The sequence below is a fragment of the Gorilla gorilla genome, chromosome 5 (genome assembly GCF_029281585.2).
Source record: "Gorilla gorilla gorilla isolate KB3781 chromosome 5, NHGRI_mGorGor1-v2.1_pri, whole genome shotgun sequence".
In the NCBI taxonomy this organism is placed as follows: Eukaryota; Metazoa; Chordata; class Mammalia; order Primates; family Hominidae; genus Gorilla; species Gorilla gorilla.
In genome coordinates, this window is record NC_073229.2 from 143,381,939 (window position 1) to 143,408,647 (window position 26,709).

The following is a 26,709-nucleotide window of genomic DNA, read 5'->3' on the forward strand; positions in this document are numbered from 1 at the left end:
TTCCTTTCACTTCCGTAGGCTTGGAGGGATAACAAAATAGAGTGGCAAAGAGGAGGTGTTCTGGGGCCAGAAGACTTGGCTTCAAATTCCAGCTCTGACACTATCTCTAATTTGTGGGAGTGAACAATTTGCTTACTATATCTCTAAATCTCAGCATCCTAATCCATAAATGGGAAAAATAGGATCTCCTGATACGACTCTGCCACATTTTGTTTATAAAGCAGTCACTAATGCAAGTGGCACTTGATAAAAGTCATTTATAATTATCATTTACATCTCCAAAGTGGTGACACTTGAATCAAGTTCCTCTCTAATACTTCTATTAAAAAGCACACTATTATATAATGAATAAATGTATATATTTTACAAATCAGAAAAATCTTTAAATTTGGGAGAAATGATAATGTTTACAAAAATGATTTATAAAACATCTTTTATTTCTATCCCAGGTCTGTTGATATTCTCTTAAACTAGACAGGCAAGTAAAATATGCCTTATATTTTAAAAAGCAAAAATAAAGTGTGTTTGGCATTGCTAATCTCCAATTACTCTAACAGAAAATGTTCTCCCCACTGCCCCACAATTACTTCATGGAAGGAAAAAGGACATGACTGTGTCTATACCTGTACACTGCTATCAAGAGAGAGGGATTTGTTAGGAAGCACATTTGGGAATAATAGACACAGAAAAAAACTTGTGATAGAGAAGAATGAATGAAAATGAACACACAGGAAGCTAAAACCTTTCCTACCTTTATTAGAAATAAACGAATGAAACCAAGATGGTAAGAAATAAATGAACATATTACTGTGCTCATTAACTGTGGTTAAGCTAATGTTATTGATGGTTTAGTTATTACATTAATATTTCATTCTTATTTTATGCGACTGGAACATCTTAGCTATTTATACTTCTCATAACACAAATTGCAATAAAGTCCTTCAAGCAGATACTTGTTCATCACCTAAGAAATTATTCTTTCTACATGGCAAGAGTAATAGCTTTTGAGGATGAATTAGAGAAACATTATTACCCTGTTATGGATCCTAAATAAAGTATTTCTGGCATGATTCGGACCAAGTTGCTACCTCCTAATAAAAACTACAATGAAATTCCAAGACCTTCAAAGCAATAATTTTGTGTGGCCATGGGAAATATAAATAAATACAAAGAAGGATAGTCTTTAGTAGATCTGAAAAAACTGTGTCAAGGATACAGATAATTGATTAGAAAAAAGAGTACTATATATTTTGTGATTTAATCCTTCTATAATTGATTTAAAAAATTGGTTTGATGAAGGCTTCAGAATCGTAAGTGTCTTGATATGTCATCTGCCCAGGTATCATTTGCCATTGTGAGTTCCTAGTGTAGTCTCCAGATAGGGCCATGATAGCCAGTTGAAAGCTCAAAATATTTTGTTATTAAAATAATCAAATAAAACATATCACTCTGGGATTAAATGCTACCCAAAATCTACCTGAAGCTACAACAGAGTAGCCGTATCTTCAGTAATCAACTGTCCAGAACAATAGTGTACAGCATCCTCCCCTTGGTTACAATAATCTTCTAAAGTACAACTTAGCAGAAATAAACTTTGCTGTATAAGACAATGCTACTTCTCAAAACAGAAATTTAGTTGTTCTAGCTTTGCTTTCTAAGTTGAAAATATACAGTGGACTGAAAATTAGCTTTTACTACTAAGAGAAGCAGGAAACACTTTGACTTCATTTGTTCTTAATGGATTTTCCTGTCAATGATTTGTCTGAATACAATATACTAAAAGTTGTGTGGGTATGGTTTTAGGAATTAGGAAGAAAATATTTCAAATAATATTTTAAAGCTGTCTTTTTTTGAACATCAAGATCTTAGACGGCCAATTTAAGATTAGAATAATTAAAATGTCTGCCAGTACGGTAATTAGAGGATGACAGAATGGAAACTATAAAATATGGAGAACTCCCCAGGTTAAAATCTGAAACCTCAGAGCAATGAGGAAAAATAAACCTAAAAGAGGCCATGTGGATCATATCCTAGTTTGCTTTTGATGTTAATCACGTGCCTTTATAAAGGCTGTGCCAAATGTAGGCCAATGTTCTCACTAAGGCGCTTCTGGTTCCTACATGTGAAGTAGTGAAGACTTGTAAAGGAAACCAGTGTCATACTCAGTGTAGTTAACCAGAACAAAGCAAGCTGCATTTATATTTAAATAAACAAGTACGCCTATGTCAAAATAACCCAGACCTCTTGTTAGAAAGACCAATTTTATAATGGCTACATCTTTGGAATTACAAATTTCCATTTTTTTCCTATGAATTAACACTTTATTAAAAAATTTCTAAGCTGTCAAGAAAAATACAATTTTTCTGAGGACTGAGCCACTATTTTACAACACTACTTGAGAAGCCTTGATAATAATATTAAAAGAATATATGTATTACCACATAAAATACTTAATCGCAAAAGCACCTGATTCGACTAAAAAATTTTGTTCCTGAAGAGTACAAATATTTTAGATAAAGTAATTTTCTTTCTAACTTTATTTACTTTCTAACTTTATTTTCGGTTTTGATTGAGGCTTAACTGGAGGTGTTTCTTAGTTTACTTTTATACTAGTCTCCTCCTAGAGACTTTAAGTAGTTTCTAACTTACCTTACTAACTTACTGCTTGCAAATTAGTAAATGAAGATTTAAATGTAGAATGGAAATTCTTACAAATAAATCCACAGTGGATGAGCTAAAAGGAACATGTGCTGATATAGACAAACTTTAATCTTAATTTTGGTTTGACATGTAATCTATCTGAGGTACAGCAACTTTATCCGTAAAACTGGGTAATATCTCAAGTACTGTGAGAGAGAAAAAAACCCAACTCCACCACTTCATTTAACGGAGCTACCTAACACACAGCTTAGCACATGGTAGGCAATTCAACACTCAGCTGTTGCCTCTTACTTCTCCACTGTAAAGAATCTTTGATACTATTAATGATCTTCCCTGAAATATGAGTTTGTTCAGATTTTTATGTGTGGATTTCCTTAGAGTACTGTCCATTTATCTCTGGGGACAAGTTTACTTCACATGGAGGTAGCCATTGGGACTGTCTGTCTTCTCAGGCAATTTTAACTTAGGCAATTGTCAGAATACAAATTCAGGATATCCCCCTGCATAATTTAAATTGTGGTCCTAAGGAGAGAATTCATATTTATCAAAGAATACGACTTTTTCAGATATGTGACTCTTAACTGAGGTTTAAACCATGCAAAAACTTTACCAGCCCTATTAGAAATAAACATCAAATATGATTACCATTATTACAATGATATTAGCAGATATCGAACTCTACCTAATTGGAAATATTTTGTAACTCACTCATGTAGTATACCACTTATTCATTAAAACTTGATTAATATACAAGTTATAAGTTAGGGCTGAGTGGCAAAGATGATTTAAATATTGGGTTACCTGAACAGCATCAAAATACATCTTCTTAGCTTCCAGATCTGTCTTGTCAGACATTAACCAGGCCTTCAGCAAATATTCATAGAAGCTGTCTCCAAGTCCTCCAACTGATACATGATCTGGAAAGAGAGGGAAATGAATTTTAGAGTGATTCAGCTTTTAATTCAGATAATGCAGCAAAATCACATTAGCAACTAGGATGCAACCCTATGTCAACTGCAAGTCACTGTTACATTTAAATTCCAACAAATCTCTTATTTTCAGAAAGATATTCTGAAATGAGCAGATGGGCTATTAACTAATGTAACATACTCTAAATAATTACCAGAGTAGTTTTGTAAACATGGAAGATAAAAGATATGTAATTACCCCTAATTCTAAAAATCTGGTTCTCTAGTGAAAAACACCCAAGTAAAATGTTCACAGTATATATTTAAATACATTTTTTATTTGCTTTAGTTCTGAATAATATAAAATTCTGGCAAAGCTATGAGTATTAGCAAATCTTTTTTAGAAGGTGGTTTGTAATAACTAAAACAAGAAGCTTCTCAGGTTCTTGCCATTATTATTTCTAAACTCACTCTGTCACCCAGGCTGGAGTGCAGAGGCACGATGATAGCTCACTATAACCTCGAACTCCCGAGCTCAAGTGATCCTCCTGCTTCAGCCTCCCAAGTGGCTGGGACTACAGGCACGCATCACCACGCCATTTTTAAATTTTTTGTAGAGACGGCATCTTGCTATGTTGCCTCAGCTGATATACAACTTCTGGCCTCAAGCGATCCTCCCACCTGGGCCTCTCACAGAAGAGGGATTACAGGCATGAACCACTGTGCTCAGCCTATTATTATTTGATAAATTTTCTAGTGCTATGAATCTGAAGGGTCAAATACCTATGGGACAGGGGCAGTCAGAAAGAATATGGGGCAGAAGAAGTTTTTCCTCCTAATACTCCATTCCTATAGTCCACCTTCACTGCCATTTATCATGCCAGATCCACTACATGTATTATCAACAATCTCACAACTGTGGGATAGGTATCTTCATTTTTTTTCTTTTTTTTTTGAGACGGAGTCTTGCTCTGTCACCAGGCTGGAGTGCAATGGTGCGATCTCGGTTCATGGCAACCTCCGCCTCCCAGGTTCAAGCGATTCTCCTGCCTCAGCCTCCCGAGTAGCTGGGATTACAGGAGCCCGCCACCACACCTGGCTAATTTTTGTATTTTTAGTAGAGACGGGGTTTCACCATGTTGGCCAGGCTGGTTTTGAACTCCTGACCTCATGATCTGCCTGCCTCAGCCTCCCAAAAGTGCTGGGATTACAGACATGAGGCACTGCGCCTGGCCCAGAGTTCTAATGACAGTGCCCCTTCAATCTATTCCCCACATTAATGTCAGAATAGCCGTCTTAATACATGAATGCGATCACCCTTTACTCGAAGCCTTTCAATCCTGTGTGTTTGGTGCCATGCAAGATCTCAATCTTCTCTATGCCATTCAGTCTTGCTCCACTTGCTCTCTGCTCACTTGCTATACAGCCCTTCTTTTGGCTCCTCAAAAACATCAGGTTCCATCTCATCTCAGGCAGGGCTTCTATAGGCCTTGTTCTCTCTGCCTGAAATGGACCCTAGGACCCCCTTCCCCTTCTTTAGTAGTTGTTACTCATACTTCGTATCTGGGATCAAATGGCACTTCCTCAAAGGAGTGTTCTCTGACAATGCCACTAGGTTCCTTTGTCACACACTTTTTGGTAGCACACACTTATCACCTGCAATTTCATAATGTGGTAACATTTTCTTCTGTCTCCTCCACAAGATCATGAACCAAGAGGGCAGAGACCAGACCTATTATGTTTCCCAGTCCACCCCAGCCCCTGGAAAGTGTCTTGCACATGGTAGGTACTCAACAAATAATTGATGAACAAAGCAAAATTCTTCTATGTCAACCTTAATAAAGGGCTGTAACTACTCAAGCTAAAGAGCCATGTTTTAAAGTAGTTAAGTATGTGATTTTATTTTTGCAGAAAGTGTAGAATTATAGTTTAAATTTTAGTGTAAAAATATATTTAAGAAATTCTAAGTCTGATTCTTGAAGTGACCTTTACAGTTTCCTAAATCAACACAGAAACCTCTGACATTTACAAACTAAATAGACTAAGTACGAACTCATCAATAATAAGCCCTGTTGTTATCAACATGATTGCAGGAGACACATGCAAGTGATGCGTGGAAAAGCAAATCATGGTTTGGCATTGTCAAAACAACACTGACTTGATGAAGTGATAGGAAACGATGGCCAGGATCCAGACGTGTCATTTGGAGTTAAAGCAATGAGAGCTGAAAACCAATGGCCAGAAGCAGCTTGATGTTTTCCTCCCCTTGGGTTATGATTTTCTAATAGATGGAAGAAGCAAGTTTGAGCAGCTGGGGATTTTTTTAAAAAAAGAAAAAAGTGTTATATAAGAATACATTTGTTTTAATTAATTTTGGTAAGTGCTAGTTTTCTATTTTTAAAATTTCCTGCCTATAAAAATTTCACATTTGAAAAAAAAAAAAAAAACAAGACAAAGGAACGTAGAAGAGAAACAGGTCTTCTCATTAATTTAGCATGTCACTCACTAAGCTTCCTTCAGGCCTGGATGGCTGTTTGTCAACACAGTCCTGTGTAAACATCTTAGTGGATGTCGGGGAGAGCAGGCCTGATTTTATCAGCAGGAAAGGATCAACCTACTTCTGGAAATAACATAATATGGTATTTTTATGTCCAACTGCTCTAAAGGTGAGGTGTACTGTAGTCAGTCAAATATTACGCTCTTCTCTGAAGGAGTAATTTATTCTTTTCTTCATAAGAATAGGTCCCATAAAAGGATTTCTAATATCTAAAAAAGAGAAAAAGCAAGTAGCAAAAGAATCAAGACAAAGAAGAATTAAAATACTCAATATCTCCCTTTTAAAATTTTTGTTGACTTCATCTGAATTTCTCTCTTTGAAACAATCCCCCAATGATGCTAGTGACACTACACATAGCTAGACTAGATATAGATAGATGGATGGCTGTTACAGAAATCAAGGGATGATAAATACTCTGTGTACAGACAGGAAACCCTGCCATCTGGCCTCAATAGTAACAAGATCAGTTCATATTATCAGTGACCAGGACCGGATACTGCCTTTCAGCCACAACTGAGGAGCAGGGGCAACTGCTAAAAGAGAACAAGCAGAACAACCATTAAAAGCAGAGGCAGGTCCAGCGTGGTGTCTCATGCCTGTAATCCCAGAACATTGGGAGGCCGGGGAGGGCGGATCACCTGAGGTCAGGAGTTTGAGATCAGCCTGGCCAACATGGTGAAAACTCATCTCTACTAAAGATACAAAAGTTACCCTGGTGTAGGGGCGGGCACCTGTAATCCCAGCTACTTGGGAGGCTGATGCAGGAGAATCGCTTGAACCTGGCAGGTGGAGGGAGCTGAGACTGCACCACTGCATGCTACCCTGGGCGACAAAGTAAGACTCCGTCTCCAAAAAAGAAAAAAAAAAAGGTAAGGGGCAAAAAGGTAGATCAGATACAGAGCACATATGTATTCCCAAAATTCAAGTAAGTAAACACCTACTAGGTGCAAGACACTGCGTACTGGCTTAGTAAATATGACTAAGACATGGTTACTACCTGCAAAAGCTTTGGATCCTTAGGAAGATGCATATGGATGTGAATCATCAGGAAAAGGTTTGTGATAGGAAAGCACTCAAAGCGCTGGGGCAGGGAAAGAATAGAGGAAAAGTGGATGCTAATAAATCCCAACCGGAGCACTGAAGAGGGGATCCTGGAAGAAATGGCAATTGAGCTGGGTCTTGAGAGGTGGGAGGGCTAAGGAAATGGCACAAGCAACGACCTGAACATGGCCAAGCAGGCCTCGATTGAAGAATAAAAAAATAAGTGTGTTTTCCTCTGGCTAGAACACAGAATGGGTGTTGGGGCAGGAGAGAGAGCTAAGACTCATCAATCCTATTTTGTTTTTTGTTTTCTTTTTCCATCAGGAAATTGGCCCATAAGGAATCTAAATATAAAGGGCTCTTTGTACTAGGAAACATGGCCAAATACATAGCATACAGGTGACCCAGAAGGTGAAGCGGAGATGTTCCAGTACAACTGCCTCCTTCTGTCCCCCTTCATAGCAGCTTCTAAATCCTAAATCATAGGAGGGAAACAGTAAATGAAGGAGACTTTTCTTCAGCTTTTGAAATGTGTGGTGAGGGAATACTCCAAAAATGCTTGTGCTTTTAGAGAATCACATCCTGTCACCTTATACTTAGAAAAATATACAAGGGCCGGGAGCGTGGCTCACGCCTATAATTCCAGCACTTCGGGAGGCCAAGGTGGGCGGATCACCTGAGGTCAGGAGTTCGAGACCAGCCTGGACAACATGGTGAAACCCCCATCTCTACTAAAAATACAAAAATTAGCTGGGTGTGGTGGTACATGCCTGTAGTCCCAGCTACTCGGGAGGCTGAGGCAGGAGAATTGCTTGAGCATGGGACAGGGAGGTTGCAGTGAGCTGAGACTGTGCCACTGCACTCCAGCCTGGGTGACAGAGCGAGACTCCATCTCAAACAACAAAACAGAAATATACACAAGTTGTTTTATCCCCAGTCCTCTGGTGGCCCTCAAACTGTTGAGTCTCAGCACCCTTTTGTAATCTTCAAAAGAAATGGACACCCCAAATAATTTATGTAAATAATACCTATATTTACTACATTGGAAAATTAAAATAATTTAAAAATATTTTTGTTACCTCATTTAAAATAATAATTACATGCCCATTATATTAACATATACAATTTTTCAAAAAAGTTATATTTTACAAAACAAAACAAAAAATTAGTGAGAAGACTGACATAATTTCACATTTTTGCATATCTCTTTCTTGTTTGCCTTGACAGGAGACAGCTGGATACTCATGTCTGCCCTACTTTCAATCCTTTGCTATATGTTGTTTTGGCTGTAATATATCAAGAAAAGTCAGCCTCACACAGTAATACAGTCAGAAAAAGAAAGGATATTTTAAGAGGCTTTTCACACAATTGTGGATATTTTTCTTTGATACTACAACAATAGTCAACAAGTGGTTTCTTTTTTAAAGGTTAATTGCATTGTAAAATTAGAAATTACATCAATGAATTTTCGTATTGTTACATTAAAAGCCACTGGTCTATCTTGTACTTTACACAGATTGTTTTCCATATATGATCTTATAATAATATCATGCTTTGGTCATTTGGAAAATACTGGCTCACTGAACTATGCAGATCTTCCAAATATTGACCCATTCCATTATACAGTATCAGAAAACCACATTTGTTAATATCATCATCAATCTAATAGGAAAAGTATTTGTGTCAAGCTCATGGTTGCATGTACAAGTTTTCCAAAATTCTATTTTTTATTTAGAAACTGGGATTATAATCATTGGCACAAATACTGTGACTTTTCCTTGAAGTGACAAGCTCATTTTCAAGAACATGGCTCCTGATTACCTAGCCTAAATAACCATTTTTTAAGTTGTTCTTTCAAGTGAAAATGTTGAATCTGTGAAACAGTAAGTGGCTAGCTCAGCCTGCAACTCAAAACACCCAAGAGCTTTTCCTTGATGCAACTATCATTTTTCATAATTCAGCAGGAGTGATTTATGAGTATTTTCCATTTCACCTCACAGAACATGACAAAGGTGTGTACTCACGGGTTGATATTTATTAGAATCACTAATTTTTTTTTTTTACTGTTTCAGTAAGCACATTCGTAAATGAAACCAGTATCCTTTTTTTAAATGCTATTAAGAATACATTGGGGGCTGGTGTGGTGGCTCATGCCTGTAATCCCAGCACTTTGGGAGGCCAAGGCAAAGGGATCGCTCAAGCCTAAAAGTTTGAGCCCAGCCTGGAAAATATGAGACCTTCTCTCTACCAAAAAAAAAAAAAAAAAAAAATTAAAAATGGCTGAGCATGGCATCGTGCACCTGTAGTCCCAGCTACTCGGGGGGGCCGAGGTGGGAAGATAGCTTGAGCCCAGCTTGAGCCCAGGAGGCAGAGGTTGCAGTGAGCTGAGATTATGACACTGTACTCCAGCCTGGGTGACACAGTGGGACCCTGTCCCACAAAAAAGAAAAAAAAAAAGAAAAAATATGAATATTAGTACTATTTGGTGTTTGTTTGCCTTTGTTCTCAGTGAGGCTTCAGCAGTATCACCTAACACTGTAGGTGTAAATATCAACACATTAGAAAAGGCAGAAAGTCTTTCAAAGTACCACTATTAAAAGCAGAGGGAGAAAGAGAGATGAGATACACAGCACATATGTATTCACAAAATTTAAGTAAGTAAACATCCACTAAGTGCAAGATACTGTATACTGGCTTAGTAAATATGACTAAGACATGTATTATATGTCTTGTTATTATATATTATTATACTAGTATTATAATAAAAATAGTTTTGACCTTGTGGGCCTCCTCAGAGGTCTCAAGGACTTCCAGTGATCTGTTGACCACACTTAGGTAAGTGGTAACCTTGACTATAGTCCTAAGGTTTCAACAGCTAGGCCTTCCAGAGCTACAGACATATTTTAGCATATGGATTTTGGCATATTCTTTCCTATTAAATTATTCTTTAAGAAAAGTACTTCTAAAGTAATAGTGAGGTATCTAAGAAGATGATATTAAAATATAAAGAAAAAACCCAAATTAGAGTAAAATCTGAAGGCAGTGTACTCTTGCCACCGTTGGGTATCTCAATATTCTTCACTTGTTTTCAGCTATTTAATCTACTACTGTTTTTCCAAATGAGCTTGAGAACATTTCTTTCAACTACTCTGAATCTTTATGCCCCTGCTCAAAATCGTCTGAAGAGTCTTAAGTGCAGGCTTCTAGGATCAAAAGTTCTTGTGCAATACTTTCTCCCATCCTAAAGGTAATTCTACTGGCAAGAAACCTTTATATCTGGCAGCTTAAAATTAAGAAGAGAAAAACAGGCTGTTTGCTCTTCCAATTTCCCAACTCTTAAAAATTCAGGCTCCTCTCTCATTATATAGCCATGCAGAAACAGAATGTTAGGAAGCAGAATGGTCTACCTACTCTCTATAAAACCCTCACAGTCATTAGTACAAAGGAATGAATTTCCTTCCTATCCACATGACCAGCTTGTTACAGGTTAACATCCCCACACTACTCTGGCCAGATCTTCCCTTTCTGATTAATAGCTGTAAATGTGCTTATATGTCATCACACTTGGAGTTATATATGAAAAATACACAATCCAGTTTCCTAATAACACAATCTGATGACAGAAGCCTGTTTATTAAAGGAGCCATGCCCTTTTCTCCTTTTCTAAACATTTCTCAACAAAATCTGTGCTGCTTTTGTGCTTCCTCTCTCTCTACGAGTACAGTACCAAAAAGAGCTATAATAATGCAAATCTTCTGACTTACGTTGACCCCACTGTCCACTACTGGGATTCAGATAGTTAGGATAAAGGCCTTGTGGTTTTTCCAGTTTGTTCAGTACTGTTCGAATATTCATTACCTATAATAGAAAATAAAATGTTACCGTGAAAATCTAAAAAACAATTTTCATGCCATTCTTCTTCTTCTTGAACATACGAGTTGACTTAAATGATGCAGAGTTAGAACAAAGATAATTGCTGTTAGCTTATTATTACAAACATAATGGCAGTAAGTGAATATAGTCACACTGATTAGTTATCTACCATTAGCCAGATGCCATACTAGGAACAAGGGGCCAGTGGATAAACAAAGTCACCGCACTCTTAGAATTGTGCATCCTAGTGGGATGGGACAGACAATAAATAAAAAAAGTCTAGTCATGTGTCCCTTAATGACAGGGATACATGCTGGGAAACACAGGCAATTTAATTCTTGTACAAACATCATACAGTACACTGTCACAAATGTAGTTGGCACAGCCTACTGTTTCTAGGTTACAAACCTGTGTAGCGTATGTTACTGTACTGAAGTATTTGTGTATCTAAACATAGAAAAATACACTATAAAAGATGAAAAATGATACCTTTCTATAGGGTTATACATTTTATAACCCTATACATAAATACAGGGCATTTTGTATAGGGCATTTATCATGAATGAAACTCGCAGGACTAGAAGTTGCAGTGGATGAGTTAGTGAGTGAGTAATGAGTGAATGTGAAGGCCTGGGATGTTACTGTATAGTACTGTAAACTTTATAAACATGGTACACTTAGCCATTATTAATACATTTATAAAAGCATTTTTCTTTCAATAATAAATTAACGTTAGTTTACTGTAATTTTACTTTATAAACTTTTTAATTAAAAAAATTTTGACTCTTTTGTAATAACCATTAGCTTAAAACACACCTTGTATAGTCGTACCAAAATATTTTCTTTCTTTATATTCTTATTTATAAGTTTTTTCTATTTAAAATTTCTTTTTAAAGTTGTTTAACTTTTTAAACTTTTTGTTAAAAACTAAGACACATATACACATTAGCTTAGGACTCCACAGGACCATCAATATCACTGTCTTCCACTTCTACATCTTATCGCACTAGAAGGTCTTTCAGGGGCAGTAGCACGCATGGAGCTGTCAACTCCTGTGATAACAATGCCTTGAAGAGGAACACCTCTTGAAGGACCTTGCTTCTACAGCTAACTTAAAAAAAAAGTGGTACATTCTAAAATAACAATAAAAACCATAGTAGTACATAAATCAGTAATGCAGTCATTTAATTATCAAATATTATGTACTGTACATAATTATATGTACTATACTTTTATATGACTGGCAGTAGAGTATGTTTATGCCATCACCACCACAAACATGTAAGTAATGCATTGCACTACGACATTATGACAACTATGATGTCACAAGGCTGTAGGAATTTTGTCAACTCCATTATAAACTTACAGGACCACTGTCACACATGTGGTCCACTGTTGAATAAACACTGTTAAGTAACACCTAACTGTATAGTATGTCAGGAGATGATAAATACTGTGGAAAAAATAAAAGGGTGCTATGGATTGAACTGCATACCCCTAAATTCATATGCTGAAACCCTACTTTCCAGTGTGATTGTATTTGGAGATGGCATTTACGTTATGACGGCAGAGCCTTAAATGGGATTAGTGCCCTCATAAGAGACACAAGAGCTCTCTCTCTCTCTGTGACTCCTTCTCTCCCTCAGAGCACAAAGAAGACATCATGTGAACACACACTGGACAGTTCTCGTCATCTACAAGCCCAGGGAAGAGGCTCAGAATAAAACCTACCTCATGGGCAGTTTGATCTTGGATTTCCCAGCCTCCAGAACTGTAAGAAATAAATTTCGGTTGTTTCTGGCTGCATTTTTGTTATGGCAACCCGAGCCGATTGAGAGTTAACGGGACAGGGTGATGTGGAGAGGCTATCCCATGTTAGTCAGAGTGGCCTGGCGAGGCGGAGGTGTTTGAGCAGAATATTAAAGAAGTGAGGGAGTAGGCCACATGGAAATGTGGAGGAAGAGCACTTGGAATAGAGAGAGGAGCAAGTACAAAGGCCCTGAGGAGACAGCAGGTTTGCAATGCTACTGAGGCCAGAGGTGAGGAGACAAAGGGGAGAATGTCAGCAGGTAGAGGAGAGGAGAGCCAGGGCCCAGGTCACCCAGGCCCCACAGGCCACAATAAGGGCCTATTTTACTCTGAGTGTCATGGGAAGGCTGAGGGGGTAAGTGAGGAAGTGGTGGTCAGGTGGCTACTGTATGGTGTACATACAGTACACCAGGTGATCTGATGGATCCCAGATCAGGACAGCAGTAGAGGCAGTGAGACACCCAAAGGATTTCTTAGTGGACTGGGCCTGGGGTTTACCAAAAAGAAGAACCAGGAGGAGACCACTGGGTACAGTGAGATGTCATTTACCAAGATAGCAAAGACTGGAGGAGAAGCACGTCTAGGCGTTAAGTCCAAGGCATTTTAAGTGGGACTTGTCTATCAGGCCTCTTAGTGGAGATGTTTAATAAACAGATATAGAGTCTGGAGTTCAGGGGACAGGTTGGGACTGAAATAATAAACTTGGAGTCTAGAGTATAGAGATGGTATGTAAAGCCCAGAGACTAGATGCAACAATGTAGGGAGTGAATATAAAAAAGCAGAGGCACAGGATTGAGTGCTAGGGCTTTCCAATATTTAGAGGGTGGGGTGTTGAGGAGGACACAAAAAAGACAGAAGGAGCATCCAGCAAAAGAGGAGACAAACTGGGAGAGTATTACATGCCAAGCGCAAAGTGTATCTCAGGAATGAAGAACTCACTGACTGTGTCGAATGCTGAGAGGGCAAGGAAGATGAAGGGGAGAATGGTAAGTGGCTTTAGCACTGTTGTGCTCACTGGTCACTGTGACAGGTGTGGCTGGGGGAAAAGTCCTACTGGAGCAGGTTCAAGAGACTTGAAAAGTAGCCAACAGAGATGACTCTTTCAAGGAATTTTACTGTAAAGGGAAGCCAAAAAGCAGGTTGAAAATAAAAGTAGAGTGATGGGGGGAACATGAATTTATCCAAATATTGATGGGTTTGCTTTCGGAAAACGAGGGACCAATTCAGGTGCAACATCACATTTGTATGACACTTTCAGTCTGTCTTTCACATAGTTGGCTCATGTAGTGCATTTATTACTAAATATTTTTAGATAAGGAAACAAACTTCAGATGGGTTAAGTAACTAACTTAAGGTAGAGGGAACCAGAGGTGGAAGCCATGCCCTCACATCTTGAACTACAGTGGTGCACTGGAAAGGTTGTAGGTTTACAGTTTGGCTAAATGAAATGCTGCATGTTGCAAAACTTCAGAAAGAGCTATAACAAATTTGGTTATTATTTCCACTTCAAAAATTCCCAAACCTTCTGAGATGATACTGTTTCTCATAAGTGTTGCTTTGCAGGCCAAGGCACATTGAAGAATCTCACCTTTTCAGCAAAGATGGGGTTTCCTGATAAGTGGCTCAAGTGCATAAACTCCAAATGCAGGGTTCCAAATTCTGCCAGAATACTGCTGCCTCCAGAGGCCCAGGGCCAGTTCCTTCCAATACCACTAAAGAAGAGATGACATCGAAGAGTTATGGGTCAGACTAACTCCGTTTTTTCACTATCTAAATAGCAGACATGAAATAGACAGCTTTTAAAAAAAGGCATCCTAGCTAATAGTCCACTCTAGATATTATAAAACCAAGCACTGTCTTCTTTGGCTACCAGTTTTAGGGTTTGACTCCTATCTCCAAATTGAAAATTACTGTTGACTTAATTTAGAAAAAAGCTGCTGAGTACTTGCTGTTGGTGAACATGCAAATCTTTTGGAAAGTACAGGTGCTATATAGATGCATAACCATTCCACATAGAATATAAAAGAAAATCTGACCAAAACACTCCCACCATGCCCAAATGCCACATAAAGCTCTTCAACATTTCAATTTCAGCCTAAGAATCCAAGGAATTTTGGACATTCACATTATATACAAAATTTTATGTGGATAGAAGATAAATTTCAAAGATTCACTAATTATACACTCACTTCATCCCTCTCCAAATCTTCCTGCATTTACCAGACTTCCTTTCTTACGTGTATCTTCACACTATTTTATCTTTTTCTAAGCATATTACCTAAGGTGCTAACTCATTCTGTACTCTATATAACCTATGATCAAGAATCTCAACAAAATTATGTTATAAAAATCTGGAAAGGTGAAAGCCATGAGCTTCAGAAATTACTGCTTCATGGCCTTTCTTGGAGAAATGCTTTTTTAAAAAACCAGGCCTTTTAAAAAAGTTATAAACATACATACATACAAATACACATAAAGTGACTCCTGAGACATGGCAGTACTCTTGGGTACAGTTTATTTCTGGAGAGCCACTTAACACTTCAAGAAAGATGTGGTAATTCAAAGAATAAAGTTCGTTATTCTCCTAATAAATTCCCTTTCTGATAGCTAAAATCCTACACTTTTAGTTTAGATGCACATTTAGTGCATGCCTACTATTTGCTAGGACTATACATGGCATTGGGTTACAAGCATGGTTATGATAATCAATCACTTTTTCTCAAAGACCTAATAGTGCAATGACAGAACAAGAACTAAGCATAAATAGTTCCAATCACAGATGATGAATGCCGAGATAAATGTGTGAAGAGTTCTCTGAGCATCTAAAGCTGGGACACACAATCCAGCGTGGTGGGGATGGATCACAGAAGACTTCTTCAAGGAAGAGACTCCTGAGTTGATTCTTGAAGGGTAAGTACGAGTTGGTGAGGAAAAAATGATGAGAATCTGGGCAAGGGAGAACACACGAGCAGAGGGGCTGGCCAGGAACCAGAGGCAGCTCTTACACTGCAGAATGGAGGAAAGGGAGGTTGGTGGGAGAGAAGGCTGGAAGGACAGGCTGGAGCCAGGTCTTAACGGCTTGTGGAATTCTCGCTTTCCTCTCTTTCTAAGGTAGACCCCATCAAAATGCTGCTCTTGGTGTCCACCCCCACTTTGTTTTTTGCCACGTATCAGTCACAGCTCTGGGTAAACCCTTTCAGTCCTGTCCTGGCGTCTGCTGCCAGGCTGCTGAGGAATGCTGAGGAAGAGAGAAACCATGAGGATTACTGGCGCTTGCAGTCCTGGGCTCGCCTCACTCTCACTTCCTGCTCCTTTCTACAGCAAAACCTAGAGTTTCCTCCAAAACACTGATATACAGTACATCTAAGAAAAAGTAAAGAGAAATAAGACACAGAGATCTGAAAATGATATATTCATTTATTTTACAAAATGCCCTAAATTTATTAGGCTCTGGGAATGTGAGTCAGGTTTTATTTTCATAGTTGGCTTATAAAAAAGAATTTCCAACCATCCAAATAGGATGAATAGCTACTTTCAAAGTTTACTAACATATGGCAAATGCACATGGTAATTGGTCATTAACTAGTTGTCATGACATATCAATGTTTTATTCCAATCACTCCATCACTGACTAATGTCAATAAGCCTATTTAGCAAAACTACAAATTTCTGTGGTCTGGAGAAATATTAAAAACAAAGCTGCGACATAAGGCAATATCAGGGTAAGAGGAGATGATGACTTTATCCTGGAAAAGAAAGAGAACACAGTGTTGAGGAAGCCCAGCCCGCCTTCCAGATCTTCAGGGACTGGTTAAGTTTGGGGATTACAGCACGTGGTAGCACACTCAGATGAGAAAGTTAAGCAATATATATGTACTAAATGAAACCTCAAATTACTTTGTATCCATGTATTTGTTCTCTGCCATTAATGTGGTGAATCGAGAAAAATCCAGAGATATACTGGAAAAGCATTCAATATGTTTAGAAACATTTCTTAACATTTCTTTAATTTAAAAAGGGTTAAATTTATCCTTCCTCCCTCTTTGTACACATTCATATCAGAAGGAAAATGGTACTCTTTTCTGTCACCACCCCCCCAACCCCCAACCACGGAAGCAAGAACATTAAAATCACTAGCAGAGGAAATGTTACGCTAATAGAAAGAAAACTGGATTTAGAATATAAAGTATGTTCATATGAAAGGACATCTTTGGTTACCATTCATTCAGTCTGCAGAATTAATGTATTTCAGTAAGATTACTTATGAGATCAACGGTTCTACTGGCTCTTTATAAGTCAGGGAAGGGGTTCAAGAAATTAGAGATGGCACAACTATAGACATTAGATGAGGACATGGGGCACACATCTATCTACCACATGCCGCCACAGCTGAAATGTGTGTGTGTGTCTCAGAGAAATGGCTGCCTCCTGTCTTGCATAGCAAGCATGTAAGCTTTGGTCACTCACAGATTGAGGGAGATGAACTGAATGATTTCTGAAGTCATTTTTGTCTTTTAAATTCTATAAATCTACTGAGGAATCTATGTGTTTATAAGGCTTTAATGTTTAAAATGATGTATGGACATGGGCATTTGACACTCGAATGGGGGGGTTGGTGACAAAGGGAAATGAGGCCAGAGAGAGTTTAGCTCCCTTGGTCTGGTGGAGGGGGGTCACAGTGTCTCGGGCATTCCCGGTTACCAAAGGTGAGGCTGGGCCAAAAACGAATTTTATCTATGGCAGTGGGAGATTTAAAATGTCTCTAACTTCAGTTCCATTATGATAGTATTTTAAAGACAGCTATGGTGTTCTTTATCTGGTCTATTTTATAAAAACTACTAATATTTAGAAAAATATTTTAAAGATAAAATAATAATTTGTGTTCAGAAACCATTAGTTCCATAAGACAGGCATGAAAGGAAAAGATATTTAAATATTACCAATCTTGTTACAATGACTACATTTCAAGCCAAGACGACAAGTTGGCCAGTGGAAATATATACACAAAAAGGCAATAAATGTGGTCTGGGGAGCTGCCAAGTGTTTGGTTCAAAGGATTCTGCAGCAGAACTTCCAACTTCTACATCACTCTAATTATTTATTTCTGTTTCTTCCAATTCCTACTTCTTCCATTTTAAATTGGAGTATTACTTAATGTATATGTTTCAATTTTTAAATTTTCAGTATTCTATAAAGGTAATAAATATTTAAAAAGAAATATATCACAACTAAAATAATAGATTTTGGCAACTATAATTAGAAACATCTCTTTAAAGGAATTGAGTCACTATGATCTTTTGAAAGTGTGGAATGCTTTTGTTGCTTTGGAGGCTATAATTTGAATGTAGTTTATTAACTGTGGTAATATACTTCATCCTACTTTACTCAAACACAAGAAGGCATAATTATTTACAGACCTCAGAGCTCTGATAGCAATGGGCTTTATGTGCTTTTCCTCCTGTCTCCTGGGAATGGTTAATAGGGCCGGAGGAAGGAACGACAGTACTAATGGTGCTAGTCTATTCATATCTGAATCCTATGGGAGAGATGCTAACTCTTTTCCTAGAGCCCGTAATGATTCAACTAGTTGGAGGATTGCTCTGGATTGATGGTGTATTCTTTCAAAATAAACTTAAATTAAGGTAACTCAAGGTACAGGTTGCTGTGTGTGATGCATCATTCCGGTAATCCCAGCACTTTGGGAAGCTGAGGCAGCCAGCCCACTTGGGTTCAGGAGTTCGAGACCAGCCTGGGCAACATGGTGAGATCCCATCTCTACAAAAAATACAAAAATTAGCCGGGCATGGTGGCGTGCACCTGTAGTCCCAGCTACCTGGGAAGTGGAGGCAGGAGGATCACTTGAGCCTGGGAGGCAGAGGTTGCAGTGAGCTGATTGCCACCGCACTGTAGCCAGGGTGATAGAGTAAGACCCCGTCTTAAAAAAAAAAAAAAAAAGGTATAGGTTACAGTGACTGTCCCGATACAATCTGGATCATTAACAAATATATTTGGCTACCTATAATCATCAAATGTACCAGATAATTTATAGAACTGAAGCAATTCTAAAAATTGCCAGATGAATATATAAACAAAGCATTAAATAGTTATAAACTCTGGATTAGCTATGACTTTCGATTTATTCTTCCTCACTGCTTGCTATTTTATGCAAAATGGGAAATGAACCAAAAATAATTTTCTTGAGAATTCTGGTTTGAATAATTTCTGAGCTGTAAACAAACTTCATTCAAGTTCATAGTCCAGAATATAGCTGACTCCTTGGGGTTATACAGTTATCAATTTTTGGAAGAAAAAGACTCCCTCACATCCCATACAATTATTGCAAAGGCTCAGTCATGTATACAAATAGAATGGCAAACAGGGATATTTAATTCAAAAGAGCAGATAATCCAACACTATTCCTTTTGGATTTTAGCACAGATTGGGAAAGAATAATCAGAAATTTCATCAACGATTGCATCATTTAGCTGTATTCTCAAAGTGAATTGATTTTTAGATAAAGCAATTTGGGCTTCACTTACAAACGCGTCCTTCCTGAAAAGGTTTGCACAGTGCCGATCTTTCAAGTTTACACTCTTAAGACCTCACTAAGACCTGCAATAACAATTCCAGGGGACTGGCATTCTAAGACTAGCCACGATTCTATTGCAGCTTGCAGAAACTGACTGTGGAGGACTATTTCCCAATGACTATCCCTTGGGGAAAGGTGGCTAATAGAGGGCAGCTATTTACTGAATTAACCCATAAACCCCAGCTTCCTGCTTTCAAACAGCAGCAGGGTAAATCTCCACACAACTTTTTAACTAAGGGCCAAAATAATGTTTAAAATTAGTCATATCTTGCTCCATCTCATCACGGGTAGTTGTTTTAGACAGAGCTGAAACTGAAGATGTAACAATTTAGTTTACTCTAACTCTCAGTACTGCTGGTCTTACATCTGACTATCTTGGGCTGTGCAGGAAGACGGGGGTTATGAAGACAAAGATGGCGAGAGGCACTCTCTGATTCCACAAATAACCTGTTCCTGAGAGGTTCAAAGATGCCATATTTCTCGTTCCCATCCATCTTTTGGGTAAGATCTCCTTGCTAACTTCTATCAACAAATTGCAGATAAGTCGAGTGCAGTTTCTGTCCAGTTACTGGGCAAGTTGGGATATTCTATCAATAGCTTCAGAGAACACCACCAAAAAGGCGAGCAGAACTGATGAAAAAGCAGTTTGGTGTATTTAGATGGGCATGCATATACACCACTTAAAAAAAAAATCAGTCCTACATGTTGCTTTAAATATATACTGCATTTTTCACAAACATTTTCCATACCAATCAGTGTACATCATTAGTGCTGTTGAGTGCATACTACCTGACTAAACAGATACATTATTTAAAAAAATTTTCCAAGGATATATTCCAATTTGTTTAAACTCACTGCAGCACTGGACACTGAAGCTAATTTATTTTTATATTTTTGCCACTATAAACAATTCAGTGGTGTCTAGTTTCTTTTTTTTTTCATTCCTGTCATGTTTATGAATCATTTCTTTTTAAAGCTAACTTATTTTCAGACAAAAATGTCTACAAAGATGCCAGCTGGAAGATGTCAGTTTAATTATCTAAACTGATAATGAGGAAGGACTTGGGAATGTGTATTAGAGACATAAACATCCACTACTTACAGAGCTATTTCTCTTTCCAGTGTGGGCCAATGATATCCCACCTCATATGGTAGCCTCCACAGCCCTTGGGATTATTGCACATCCACCTGTTGTAAATCATCATATTGAGTCTTTTTAAAACTGGGGAGGAGAAATCTACACACAATCATTTATATCAAGATATTTTTCTAATAAGCTTCAAGATGGAATAGAAGCATAGTATATTCCATCTTCGGAAATAATAATATATGAAGTTAGTTTGCCAAACATCTCTTAAAATTTCCCCTTACTTTGATTTTAGATACAACTGTCCCATCACTGTAAGAGTTAAACACATATTTTCATTTCAAGACAGTACTTAAGACACTAACACCATAGTGAAATCTGGCTATGTTTTCCATCTCTGTCTTTCATTCTATGGGTCTGTGGATCATCTATGGCTTAAGACACATGAAATCAGTACAGACTTCAGGCTTTTAGCAACTCTCCAAATTCTGTCCTATGGTCTCTTACTGTAGCCAGTGTGGCCAGTATTACTCGCTTCTCCTAGTTTCTAAGATCATCAGCAACAGATATCTGTGCATCACGCACATGTTTTATCCCAAAGTCTACAGCAGTGCCAAGAAAACAGCAGTGCTCAATACATGTTTAATTTAATAAAACCGAAAAGCAAAAACAAAGAGGTTGTGTCATTGGCTCCCACCCTAAACTTACATCTAGATAATCTAATCCCATATTTAGTGTCACCACATACATGCCCCTCTTATAGCCAATTTAAGGAAAACTTCCTCTTCCAGGCTGATCCCATGATTTACTATCATAAATTTGCAATGGTCTGAAGTGACTTCTAAGAGTCAAGAAAAGGTGAAATGAGGAAAATAACAACAGGGTGGTAACTTCTTATGAAGGCTTAAATTTTATTTAATTTAAATGATTGTCTTTTATTCTGAATCTCTGTCCTTCCTATTTTTGTGATGTTAAGCTTTTTTTTTTTTTAAATGAAATAATAGTAGGAATTTTTTTTTTTTTTTTTTGAGATGGAGTCTCGCTCTGTCACCCAGGCTGGAGTGTAGTGGTGCGATCACGGCTCACTGCAACCTCCACCTCCCAGGTTCAAGCAATTCTCCTGCCTCAGCCTCCTGAGTAGCTGGGATACAGGTGCCCGCCACCATGCCTGGCTAATCTTTTGTATTTTTAGCAGAGATGGGGTTTCACCATGTTAGCCAGGATGGTCTCGATCTCCCGACCTCGTGATCTGCTCGCCTCGGCCTCCCAAAGTGCTGGGATTACAGGCGTGAGCCACTGTGCCCGGCCAATAGCAGGTTTTTGTTTTTTTGGTATACTTTTTAAATGAAATAAAAACATTGGTAACCTAAGGCCAATCTCTCAATAATTAGGAAGATTTTTACCTTGCCCATGAAAGCTACAAGTCTGGCACCATTAGTCTCAGGGCCCAGCTGAAGCACCAGAGCAATTACTATTGGAAAGAACAGTTCACTATCAATTATACCAAAAGTAATGGTAGTTTTTGGCAGAAATTCTGAGGCATAAAGGCCAATATTAAGTGATTCTGTTCAACAGGTTAAAAAGTAAGCACTTCGGGGATGCATCTTGCCAAACTCAGCAACTTAAGACTGAGCCAGTCAGTCAGGCATAATTTACTGAGTGCTTACTCTATGCCCGTTACCGTGCCATCCAAACACCAAACACCCTAGGAAATATGCTCAGGTTATTTTTGATGACCAAGATATCCTACCCTGAAATGTTGGAGGATTGGGGTCTCAACTGCAACTCAATTAAATTTTGTTCTGACAGCTGAGTAGAGGAAAAACAGTTTTTGGAAAACCATTTCTGTTCCTCCTCTGGGCATTACTTAGCCAAGATCAAGAGGGTCTAATTAAACTTCTATAAAATAAACTGAACTTCATCTGACTGGTATATGGAACACACTGATATCTTATTACCCATTTCAGCAGATCCTTACTGTAGGTCTTTTCCAGATATTAAACTACTTAGGATTAAATGGAACGGATTCATTCCTTGATGCCTAATACATTCATTATCACTACACTTCAGAGTGGGTAATCAACTGTTTTAAGGCAGGATCAGTAAAATGGATGCTATAAGGAACCCACGGGGAGAAAATGGTATTCAAATTCCCAAATGATGAATTAATATGAAGCGAGTTTAGGAAAACAGATGATGTCTAGGTAATAAGGATCAATAATTAGGGTGTAATTTTTAAGCTGCATGAGGTAAGTTTAGATAGTTCTCTTCAAATTAAATGCATCTACCCAACCAAAAGAAACCAGACAGTTAATTAAACCATCTTATAATTTAAAATGGTAGCTTTTCTTACTTTTGGTTTTTTTATGAAAGAAGTAATGCACAAATAAAAACGTGTGCATAGCTTGTGATAAAAACAAACAGATTCAGAGATTACTCTCAAACAGATGCTGAAGAATAAAGCTACCAAACTACTTCATTCTCATTTTTCTTCCTTCTGCCTACAACTTATGGTTTGGAGGTTGTTGGATGCTGTGTTATGAAACACTTTGGCATCTAAAATTTTAAAAACATAAAGATTAAAGAAAAAGACAAAAGAATAAAAAGGACAATAAAGAATAAAAAATGAGGAAAACTCAGCAATAAAGATAGATAATCTTTTCAACACAACATAAACTACTACAACGAAGTCAATGTGTACCCTGTTTTGGTCCTTAGAAACACCTTTATATAAAATATAGTCAGCGTTAAAGGACAATCTGCATATAATCAGCTCTTTGCTGCCTTGCGACATCTTCTGTGTTTCAACTTCTCATGCAGATCTAAAGGCAGAAAAACAATTCTGTTTCTTTTACTACCACCACCGCTCCCTCAAAAAGATAGTTATGTAATAGATGCCATTTTATAACTGCTGCATTTGTAATAAGGCAGCGACAAATCCATTTCTAACATATCACGGTAATCCATTATATTTTCTATGAAATAGAAAACAAACAAGGTTTATTACTCAAGAGTTAAAATATTTTCATGTATTGATACTTTCAATTTATGTTTACCTTTAATTTACATCTTTATACATTTTCAGTGATTAAGATTATATTATTGGATAAACATATTGCAAATGTAATGAAACTCCTAAAAACATTTTTTTTTTTTTAGATGGATTCTTGCTCTGTCAGCCAGGCTGGAGTGCAGTGGCACGATCTTGACTCACTGCAACCTCCGCCTCTTGGGTTCAAGCAATTCTCCTTCCTCAGCCTCCTGAGTAGCTGGGATTACAGGCATGCACCATAACACCTGGCTTAATTTTTGTATTTTTAGTAGAGACGGGGTTTCAACATCTTGGCCAGGCTGGTCTCGAACTCCTGACCTCGTGATCTGCCCGCCTCGGCCTCCCAAAGTGCTGGGATTCCAGGTGTGAGCCACCGCGCCCAGCCCTAAAAACCTTTATAAAGTAAGAATAATCAAAATGGGGCTACTTTTCATGCTCTGAACTTCTGGTAGCCTCTTAATAATGATACTAACATTAAAAAATGTTTCAAAGAACAAAGTAACTGGCTGATAGTAAAACTACATATTTTCTAGAAGAAATATTCAAAATATATCAGTGTTGACAGAAATAACTGCAGTTTATAAAATAAGTTTTTAAATTGTAAAATGCAAAAAGTAAAAACATCACTGTAGTATTTTGTATTTTTGTTTTGTGTTTTTTAGATAGGGTCTCACTCTGTCACCCAAGTTGGAGTGCAGTGGCATGATCTCAGCTCACTGCAGCCTCTTCTTCCTGGGCTCAAGCACTCTTCCCACCTCAGCCTCCTGAGGCTCATACCACCACGGCTGGCTAATTTTTTGTATTTTTGGTATAGACGGGGTTTCACCATGTTACCCAGGTTGGTCTCGAACTTGTGAGCTCAAGTGATCTGCCTGCCTTGGCCTCCCAAAGTGCTGAGATTACAGGCATGAACTACCACACTTGGCCCACTACAGTATTTTGAAACAAATTACCGTCATTATTTTGCCTTTAAGGAAATACTCAGATAAATGAATGCTGACACAAAAAAACTGTTAACTTTTGGAAACTGTATTTTTTAGAAAGCATTATAAAATGCTAAAATAAAAATCTCAGAATAGCATTTTGAAATTAGAGATACTACACTCATAGGTGGGAATTGAACAATGAGAACACACGGACACAGGAAGGGGAACATCACACACTGGGGCCTGTTGTGGGGTGGGGGGAAGGGGGAAGGATAGCATTAGGAGATATACCTAATGTTAAATGACGAGTTAATGGGTGCAGCACACCAACATGGCACATGTGTACATATGTAACAAACCTGTACGTTGTGCACATGTACCTTAAAACTTAAAGTATAAAAAGAAAAAAAAAACCAAAAAACAGAAATTAGAGATACTAATCATTCTCATTTTATCTTTAAGGAAAAGGAAGAAAGAAAATAAAAACCTTTCTTCTTTATATTCTGCTAATGGAATCTGGGCTTTACATGGCATCAAGCATACAGTATGAGGTAAATGGCAAAGGATACAGAAAAGTTTATGTAATAATTAGGCCCAAAACTCTCACTTCTAGGGAATCATTAGGGTTAGAGACTGGTAATGTGATAAGAAGAGTCTCTACGAGATAGATGAATCTGAAACAGCAGGAGAGAGGCTGAACTTCAGACTGTTTATACTAGACTAATACCAGACTTTTCCAGATAGATCTGGTGTGAAATGAACTGTTGAGAAATAAAGCAATGAGCCAGTGGGAAGATTCCACAATTTATAGATTGGGTCTACACTTGGCACAAAATATATCTTATGGTTGGGATGAGTTCCTTCTTTTTCCTTGAATGTCAATTTAAGTATAATAACAATATTTTTTGGGCTATTTTTCTCTTTACTCAAAATGAAAATGTTTTCTTGGATCCCAAGGGGGAAAACAGATATTCTTAGAATTTAAGATTACTTATTTCAGTTAACAGTGGAATGCCAATGTGAAAAATGGCAAAACTGTCTTGTAATGTGTGACGTGCAAAATAGAAAATAAAACAGGTTGATGTGATGGAGTCTGATGAGAAGCTTCTTTAGACTGGCTTGTGAAGAACATGTAGAAGCAGAGATCTTCAAGGTGAGACCAGAAACGATCGAATGAACCTGCCAGTGAAGACCTGGGAGTGGCTCTTACAAGTGTCCTAAGTTAGGCATGAGTCTGCAAAGTGTGAAAACAGAAGCTTGGCTGGTGTAGCTGACAGTCAGTGAGGGGACTCCAGTGCCAGGGCCTCTGGAGAGCTGATGCAGGGGCAGATTACACATGGACATTAGGTCAGATCAAGCGTTTCAATTTATTCTAAGTGCAGTGGAAAAGCATTCCAGGCTTTTAAACAGGGGATGATAAAGTCTGATTCACATTTCTAAAGTTCACTCTGGATACTGTGGGAATAATAGGTTACATAAAAGGAAGAGTGTAGGCAAGCAAGCAAATGATTGTATAGGCAAAAGGCAGATGGTTGGTGGCTTGGTCTGGGTGCTGATAGTAGAGATGGACTGACGTGGAGGAACTGGAGCGATGTTCGGGAGGTAAGAGTTGTCAGGAAGAATTGGATTTGGGGATGAGGGAAGACAGGATCAAAGATGACTTCTAGTTTGCTAGCTCTAGCAGCTGGGTAAATACTGATAGCATTTAAGATGGGGAAGAGTGAAGTAGGAGCAGGTGTGGTAAAGACAAGCATGCGTTCTCTTTTCAGAGTTTGCTATAATAACTATCACCCACAATTACAAGGAAAAAGCCAAATTCAAGCATTTTAATTTTCCTTTTTTAGTTATTTATAAAGATCAATTTGTTCAATTTGAGGAACATTTTTTCTGCAATGGCTTTTCTGAAATCATTAAAAAGTATAACAATAACATACATATGGTGAAAAATTGAAAAGAAACAAAAGATTATTTAACAGAAATGAATCTGCCACATACTCCAGATCCCACTGTCATTTCTCAGAGTAAACGTCAACGATGTAATGAAATCTCTTCCAAAATTTCCTAGTGCACAGTCATGTAATGAAGAGTCAATACAATAAAAAAAACCCAACAACAACAAAAAAAAAACAAATGGAAGTATACCATACATGTTGTTGTATACTGTGTTTGCTGAAAACAGAAAGTATCCTGGTGCTCTGCCTAATTA

The 26,709-nt window shown here is 37.8% G+C and overlaps 1 protein-coding gene across 1 annotated transcript in view; it reads right to left on the reverse strand.

The window, feature by feature from the left end:
* Positions 1–26,709, reverse strand: part of MAN1A1 (mannosidase alpha class 1A member 1) — a 180,862-nt gene that overhangs the window by 13,130 nt on the left and 141,023 nt on the right. The window contains exons 7-9 of the mRNA XM_019029503.4: positions 14,438–14,561; positions 10,932–11,025; positions 3,463–3,578 (exon numbers count right to left, since the gene is read on the reverse strand). Of these exons, the coding sequence (XP_018885048.3) occupies positions 3,463–3,578; positions 10,932–11,025; positions 14,438–14,561 (334 nt within the window). The remainder of the gene's footprint in view (positions 1–3,462; positions 3,579–10,931; positions 11,026–14,437; positions 14,562–26,709) is intronic.